Genomic DNA, 9,398 nt, shown 5'->3' on the forward strand with positions numbered 1-9,398 from the left:
CTAACCATCAACGGTTTCTTCTGGTGAGGCAGAATCTTTTTTAATCAGCTTAATAACACGTTTTGCTTGTGTTCTCCAATCAAAGACATCCCAATCGATACCGATTTTCCGTATACTGGAATGCTTTCTAATTAAATCATCGTAGTCACTAATTTTGCTGATAACAGGAGTGATGGAATTATTATTGAACATCTACTTTTTAAAAAAGGAATAAATTTAATTCAAAATAAATTCTACACAAATTTGACCATCAATTAACTACAACTTTATTCGTCGAAAATTAATAGATAAGTGATTTTATATAATGCAATTTTTATGGAGTCTAATAATATTAAAATGCTTATTTTGTTAATTCAGGAATATTTGTAATAATAATAATTATGTATGGGGTCAACTGAGGTTCTTGGCCTGGTTGCATCACCTGGCCTGGTCTGATTAAGGATGTGTGGCTACCCGTGTCAATAAGAAGTTTGGCGGGGGGATTTTGAAGTTGAATATAGGGCAGGGAGTTGACTTGAAAACTATTTAGATTTAGGGCGGATTTTCGTTTAGAGGGCTTTTGGGAAAATTTTGTAAATCTTGGGAATTTTCGTAATTTTCAAAATATTCATTCTCTTCGTAGTATTCAGGGGTTTCGAAAGAGTCTTGATATTCTTGTTCTTCACGGAAATTTTCATATTCTTGTTGGGATTGAATATGGCTATCTGCTAGATATGCTAAGTCGGTAAATGGGTATGGCTTTTGATTTTGGAATGTTGAACTTAGATTTCTGGGATATTGCCTGTAGATATGTGGGTTGCGGCTTTGAATTGAGCGCGTGTGAACGTCTGTGTTTCTACTTATTGCAGACGGCATTCTACTTGTTGTAGACATTGGGGTTGGGGGGCTGGTTAATTTATTTGAATTTTCTTTAGAAAATACATTTTTCGGCTTGCCAAAAACTTGTTCGTTAGTGGGGAAATGTTGACGTACGGGTTGGGGTTGAATATTTATAGGTTGGCTTGGAAATGGTTGTTTAGATATTGCACCTGTATTATTTGAAAACTGGGGTTGAATGTTGTTATTTGGCATTGGAAAGGGATTTTGAAAAGAATATTGATTTTGTGGAGGAACAAAAGATTGTTGAATTGGTGGGGGCATATGGCTGAAATTTTGGCGATTATTTCTTTGGGGAGATGTTCTATTTTGGGGTGTATTATAAATTTCTTGTCGTGGAATGAAACTACGAGCATTTATTTGCTGTTCGATAAGTGAATGGTTTAGAACAATTGAACTTGCGTCATCAATATTTTGGGGATTGTGTAACATTAAAATTGTTCGAAGCTCGCTAGGAGAGTTAGACATTAAAACAGTAACAGTTGTTAATTCAGTTTGCTCCATTAAAGCGTCTTTTGTACCTTGAGTTAGGGAATCATCAGCAGCGATTTTTAAGGAAATGCGAGATTTTAAAATTTTTAATCTTTCTATAAAATCTAAAATGGGCTCTTTTCTAGATCGTATCGAACTGTTGAGAAAGTACTTGACGGTTTATTCTATCGCCAAATTTTTGTCTTAAGGCGTCTTTTATTTTGGGCCAGGTCGTTAGATCCGGTCTACAAAGTAAAAAATCGCCTGCTTCTTCGGTTAATTTAGAACATATTGAAGCAAAAACAAATTCTTTGAGAGATTCATCTACAGTGCCTATATAATATCTATTATAAAATTTGTCTACACTTGAAATAAAAAATTCTAGATGATCACTATTGCCTGTAAATGTTTTAAGAGTATGAGCAATCTCTTTTGCTGCTGTAAGGGTAGTCATATTTAATGAATTTGGTTCTAACGTTAAATTTGTTAAATTTACGTTTCTTAAAGAAATATTTGAAAGGTTTTGTGTAAGATTATCAATTTCACTATTTGACATTAAAATTTAACTAATGTAAACGAATTATCGCACTTTTATCGCACTTAATTTAAAGTATTCTTAATAATAAATTGCAAAAATTAAAAAATAAATTCAAAATATACACACAACAATTATCATAAAATTAAATGGGAGTGGAAAGGAAAACTCACTTACGATTTTACTTCTCGCAACTGTGGTCTTCTTGCCTTGGGTTGGTTTCAATGCCTCAACAAACAGTTAAAACTGACGATTTCTTGGCTTCAGCAACGTTTTCTTGGACTGCTTGCACAACCAGGAATCTTTGAGACACCTACATGAACGACTGCGCCAGTGATGGAATTATTATTGAACATCTACTTTTTAAAAAAGGAATAAATTTAATTCAAAATAAATTCTACACAAATTTGACCATCAATTAACTACAACTTTATTCGTCGAAAATTAATAGATAAGTGATTTTATACAATGCAATTTTTATGGAGCCTAAAAATATTAAAATGCTTATTTTGTTAATTCAGGAATATTTGTAATAATAATAATTATGTATGGGGTCAACTGAGGTTCTTGGCCTGGTTGCATCACATAACTCGCGTGATAACGTGCCTCTACCTCCACTAAATTCTTATTATTATTCAAACGTGCTAACAAAGCTTTATTAAATTTATCTGCAAGTTTTTCTTCTTTAATTAATTGAATTAAATTATCTCTGGTTTTATCTTTTTGCACTCTTTTAAGTTTCTCCTTAGATTCGTCGAAACTTCCACCACAAATAAAGCAAAGACTTTCAAAATCGAAATTAATTGAATCTTTAACAATGTCTTTACCTTCGACGCTTTTTCTACTGTGTTCTGCTGCCGTAGTATGAATTGCACTCTCTCGATTATACCGATTCGAACAAACTCTGTGCACACATGCTGATGTTAGGCGAGCCCATGCCATATATTTTCGATCTCTCCTTTTCTTACTTGCCTCAGTCAAGTTATTCAACGCCTTTTTTTGTATCGTTACCAAATCTCCTTCTCCTTTGTTGCAAATTAAACAAATTTGATCGTCCATCCTGCTTATCTGCAATGCAAACAAGTAGAAAATGAAAGTTACAAAAAATATATATATTTTAACTGTTTTCAGAATATAATACTTGACGCAGTGATACATTTTTTTGCAATTACGTTTGTGACCAAGTTTTTGTCCGAAAACGATGAAAAATAATAATAATTGTGAGTGTGCGGCATGAGTAGTACAATGTCGTCACCAATATTTATTTTTTTATTACATGTGTAATTTTGAAGAAAATATAAATAGCTTAGTAGAAGTGTCACGGAAGGTGAAGCTCCTGAACATAGGCGAATCGTGCTCACATTATTTGATTTGAATAATTTAATTATTTCTAACACCTTTGAGTGCTACTCAAGAAATAATTATTATTTCATTAACCTTGATAATTATAAATAAACAAAATTAATTATTTACAGTTTGTCGTTAAGTAAATTAAAATTTGTCGAACACGATCGCAGCAACTCGTAAAGTTTCAGAAAAAATCTATAATGTGGAATGGATACGCTGGCTGTGACTCATATATCTGAACATCTCTTTCCCTCCAAAATAAAAGAAACAGCAAAAACGACCTGAGCGCCACGAGCACCTATTTCGCTCCAAAATGAAATGAACAGCTAAAACTAAAACACGTTATAAGTTTACGAAAAGTCTTATGTACAATAATATTAATAAATTTAACTATATGTTCAATCATTTTTAAAATATTAAACACTTGCATTATTAAACTATCGTTATTTTGAATAATTTTTTTAGAATGAATAATGTTTTTACAAATTTTCTAATTATAATTATCTTATTATTAAGTACTACTAAAAAATTGTATCTTAATTGTCAATGTTCACGGAATATTCACAAACTTTTCGTTCAATATATGCAGCACCGTTTTCACTCAATTTCAAATTATTAAAGTACGAAACGTATAACGATGCTCACAAAAACACAATCAGACGCAGACTGACTGTTTACTTCTATCATATGATGCTCCAAAATAAGTATGATCGGAGCAGCCATGATCTAAATATATAAGGTCTGCTCGGTAGCTTCGTCGCTCCGCCCACCTCCAACCGGTTGGGTACTTGCTTGCATAGCAAAGCGTTTAAGAAGTATGAAGCTGCGCAACCGGACGAGTGCGCATCCCAACCGAGCAAACCTTACATATTTAGACTATAGGGAATCCTATAGACTATAAGGACCTCCTGATAGTCTAAATATGTAGACTATCAGGGAGCAGCTGCAGCAAAAATTAGGAGAGGGGATCTATGAGTGTATAGTACATGCTGATGCGTTGATTTCAATTTAACTGCCATAGTTAGATTATTATTTGCCTTATACAGACATTATTCATCTGCAATTCAATGATCTTTCGAAGGTAATCTCTTTCCGAGCTGCAACATCAATACCTATAATAAGTAACTCCAAACAGAAACGGGATATTACACATAAAAAATGTACACACTATATCGCGTTTTAATTTAGAGGTCCTGAAATATGTGAAAATCGCCGATTTCGATAAAAAAGTAGCCAAATTGAATTGAAAAAAACCTATTTGGGATTGATAAGTTCGAAAAATCAATTCTGCACGTCGATAATTATATAGCGACATCGACTTATATGGCTGATTTAGTGTAATATACAGAATACGCGTCGAGGCACGGGTATACATACTGGGGGGGTAAGCTTGAATTGTCTCCTGCATAAAACAATCTATTGAACTTTACATGATGAAATATATATTTTCTTATGTATTTTTTTTCGTAGAATCTAGTGGTGCTATTACATTTTTGACATTTTAAAAATTGTTATAGTAAATTATTAACAATTATTAAAAAGTTCATTGTTGCAAAAAAAATTTTCAGTTGTTTGCATTTTTTTGGCTTATTTTCAAATGGGAAGTATAACCTTTCTTTATTTTATTAAAAAGTAGAAATAAAAACAAAAAAAATGAGCCCCATATGAACTTCCTAGGACAATTCTCTGAAGAATAAATTACGTTTAAAAAAAAAGTAATTTTTTTGAAAAACTTGAATTTCTTGAAAAATTGTTATTGTATAGTACTGAAAAAATTTAGAGAATATTTAGGATACTAAAGGGTATATTTATACCAAGTTTTATAAAAATTGCATCATTTTTGGATAAATGAAAAATAAAAAACGAAAAAAAAAAAATTTCGCAATTTTTGCATTTATCTTGAACATTTTGAGGTTATGTTCAAAAGTGCTCTCCACAAAAATTATAGATTTTTATATTGTCTACAACTTTGCCATTAAGCACTTTTCATTTGGGCATCAACTTTCGCCGGAAATGGCGATAGAAAAATGCTCCAGCTGTTTTTTTCAGTTTTCACCACCGCAAAACCACCCCGCAACTACTCCAGGTATGAATTTATTTTTTTTTGTGTTTCTTATGAACCCCTTTACCATATCCAGTCATTCGTTTGCGGGTTGCAATTTTTTTTTTCATGAAATATGGTACAGATTCCACGGACTATAGCAAGTTTAGCAACATTCCTTTTATGCGTTTCTGGCTGAAGAAGTTTTTTCGTCTTTTTCCCTGTGGACTAGGTTTAACAGACATAAAATTTTCACCAACTCCATATTAATTAAAAAAACTTTTTCTTATTTGCCAAGAAAACACCTGTGTAGTTGCTTGAATTAAAAATACTTAAATGCCGTTCCGAAAAAAGTTTTTGTAAACAACCCTACAACAGCTCCTACCGCGTGTTAATCACGTGATTTAACAAGTTAATTTCATTGGTGTCAGAACAAGGAGCGAGTATTGCAAGCAAAACGTCAAAGCAAAAAGCTAGTGCTGCATATAACTGTAATTTTCTTCTCAGTATTTACATGCTGAAAAGAGACTTTTGAAAAATTCTGATTTTATCATTTGATTCCCCTTCAAAATTTAAATAAACTTAGCAAAAAAAAAGAAATTCCATTGTCGATTAGCAAGTTTTGCAAATAATGGCCTCATATATATTCTACAACAAAAATATATAGGAACCTATATTTTGAAATATAAAACCTTAAAAAATAATAATTGGAGATCAAATTTAACCTTATAACAAGAGTAGATCTTACATAATACTTATACATAAATCTCTGTCGCTTAATTCCATAAGCTGCAAAAAATGTTATTTTTAAGCTATGATGTACTTTGCTGCCTGTTTTTTTTCGTAAACCCTCTTGTTTCGTAATAGTTTAATATCAACAAGAATCATAGAGTCGGAGCAAACCTTAATAGCATAAGCATTTAATTTTTTTTTAAATAAATCAGTTTTCCAAGGCTGTGCTATAAAGAAAATATGACCTTGAATCATTAAAATTTTCTTTATCTCAGAAAATGAAGGTCGGGTTTCCATTACATTAGTACATATAAATAAACCTACCTTATACATAAAACTATTGTAATTAAGGAACTTGATTTCATATATTATAGCCCGGGAGCCAGTGACAGATTTTTTTGACCAATTTCAACCCTGACCAAACTTTGTGGAGTACTAAATTTCGTTGTGCTTTAAGGCAAAATGACCATCAGCTAGCGCACCAGCGCACAGTGCGCACAGTTGCGCCTAATGGACAAAAGTCCAAAAATAAAAGTCGGTCGATAATAAAATTAAGTACCGTACTATTTACAAAATAGCTGCAGACACTTATCACAAATATTTTTTTTTATAAAATGCGTGTAAACAACGCAACGGAGCTCCGAAACTTTATCATTTAATTTGTTTATTTTGTCGCCATATAAAATACCCACACTTTAAAATAAGTATTTCTCCGGTTCTGTGCGTATAAGTAGAAAATATTATATTGTGTTATAGTGACCAAAGGTGCTTAGTTACATATAGGTATGTACTGATTTATACTCACTTATTTAATATATTAAATACTAAATAAATGAAAAAATAGCAATATTTTAATATTAAGCTATCTTTGAGAAAACTTTTAAAAAAATGTCCGCATATGTCCTCGACAATTTTTTGTATATTAGTACCTCAACTAGTGTACTTTATTACACTATGTTGTTTTCCTGCCCCAAACTGCCCCTTTTTTAGTTCTTAATTTTTTTAGATATGGCTTACACTATACCAAAAAGAGTTTTATTTGAAGAATGGTTGGTAAGCAATCAAAATGATAAGGAAAAAAATATTTTTTTGAAAATCAAATCAATATTAAATCTTGATGAAGATATCTGCAGTGAAACAGAAAGCCATTTAATTGACCAAAGTCATTTGTTTTGTATAAAAATGAAGGATTTATGGCAGAAAAGTCATCGAACCCGCAGCCAGTTAGAAAAAAATCACAGCCAATGGCTAAGTGGATCTATCACTGTTGATATAACTGAAGTTAACCAAGGGCCTTCACTTAGTCATGTAGAAGAAAGAAACTTAGTCGGAAGGCCTCGAAAATGATTCGAAGACTCTTCTTTAAAAACAAAGAAACGGAGAGTAGAGCCTTTGCTAAAAAACTATACCGTTGAAGAATTGCGTTTCGCTACAGAACACTGTATGGATTCTTCTAATGAAAAATTTTCTTCTGAAAAAAAATGTTTGAGTACTAAGCAAGCACTGGCTCTTTTTTATGATATTGATCTGTCAGTTAGAAAATACAACACTTTACGTTCTGTTGTAAATGCGCTACATCCTGATTGCTTCCCGAGTTACCGTGCCTTACTGCAAACAAAAAAAAAATATTTACCTAATAATATTACCGTAACAGAAATATCTGCAGAAGTTGGTCTTTAAGAATTGTTACAAAAAACAACAGACAGTATCCTTAATATTTCAAATTTAAATATTTGTCAAGTGTTCAATCTAAAACTTATTTGTGAGTGGGGTTTCGATGGCAGCTCGGGACACAGTCTATATAAGCAAAAATTTGAATCGGCATCTAATACAGATGAATATATGTTTTTAACAGCATTGGTTCCAATAAAATTAGTTGATAGCTGCAATAATGTAATCTGGTCTAACCCAAAAACAAATTCTACGTTTTACTGCAGACCCATCAAGTTCGCTTTTATAAAAGAAAATCCTGAAGTTGTTCGTCAAGAAGAAAATGCCATGGTTATGTCTGTAAACGAGTTGAAAGTTTATACTACTTCAATTGAAAATAAAGATTTAAGTATTTCCTACGAGATGATTTTGACTATGTTTGATGGAAGTATAGCAAATATTTTGTCCGAAACAAACTCATGTTCAAAATGCATCATTTGTGGAGCCACTCCCAAAGAAATGAACTCTGATACGGTTTTAGATAAATCTCCAGTAACCCAAAACTATCGTTTTGGCATATCAACTCTCCATTGCTGGATCAGGTTCTTTGAGTGTTTGTTGCATATTGCATACCGGTTGCCAATTAAAACTTGGCAAGTGAAAGGCGCAGAAAATAAAGCAATTACAGAAAACACAAAAAGGACCATCCAGGAGAATTTTAAGAGCAAAATGGGTCTTATAGTTGATAAGCCAAAGCCAGGATATGGCTCCACAAATGATGGCAATACTGCCAGGCGTTTTTTTCAAAATCCTGTTTTAAGCTCTCAAATAACCGGAATCGATAAAGAACTAATTGAAAAATTTCATTTAATTTTAAGAATTTTGGCGTCTGGTTGTAACATCGATATAACCAATTTTCGCATTTTGCTAAATGACACTCGTAGGTTATACTTACATTTATATAGCTGGTACTATATGCCAAGTTCGGTGCACAAAGTTCTTGTGCATGGCTGTGACATAATTGATTTTTTTGAATTGCCTATTGGGCAACTTGCGGAAGATGCTTTAGAAGAAAGGCACAAAGAATTCAGAAAAATCAGATTATGTAACAGCCGAAAAACTTCACGGGTAAATGCCAACACCGATATAATTTCAACTCTTTTACTGACCTCTGACCCAGAATTATCTTCTTATAGACAATCTACTAAAAAAAATAAAAATATTTTGTATGATAATAAAATAAAAGAGTATATAATTATTGAGAATTCTCAGAACACACTGGTAGAATCTGTTTTTGGCTTAGAGCTATCTAGTTCCTTAAGTAGTGATGATGATCAGTCTGACTAGATTTTTGACTTATTTTTCTGAACTTTTTGTCATTTATGAAAAATAGAGGTAATGTAATATTTAGTACACTGAAGACTTGTTTTTTTTTTCAATATTTTTAAGCAAATACTTTTGTTTAATTTGTAGTGTGTAATATTTAGCATATAATTATTGAAAGCTTGTTTTTTAAGCAAATACTTTTATTTTATTGTTTGTTATGAGACAAATATAAATTAATTCAGTTATTTTATTATTAATTGCTTTTCTAATTTGGGCGAGGAAAGTTGTGAGCAAACTCTTCTTGTTATATTTTTAACATTATTTTAGTAAAAAACTTCAAAAGAGTTAAAAAAAAATAAAATACAAAGTTTACTTTTTTATTTTAACAGCTTATTTTAATTTTGTCCAATTACCCCTATA

General features: G+C 31.7%; 1 protein-coding gene across 1 annotated transcript; it reads left to right on the plus strand.

Moving 5' to 3' along the window:
- The first annotated feature begins 7,749 nt into the window (after positions 1-7,749).
- On the plus strand, positions 7,750-8,999 carry LOC126749358 (uncharacterized). Its single transcript, XM_050459026.1, has one exon. It carries the CDS (start codon positions 7,845-7,847, stop codon positions 8,997-8,999), a length of 1,155 nt encoding a protein of 384 aa, XP_050314983.1. The 5' UTR covers positions 7,750-7,844.
- Positions 9,000-9,398: the final 399 nt, after the last annotated feature.

The sequence above is a fragment of the Anthonomus grandis genome, chromosome 24 (assembly GCF_022605725.1).
Source record: "Anthonomus grandis grandis chromosome 24, icAntGran1.3, whole genome shotgun sequence".
In the NCBI taxonomy this organism is placed as follows: Eukaryota; Metazoa; Arthropoda; class Insecta; order Coleoptera; family Curculionidae; genus Anthonomus; species Anthonomus grandis.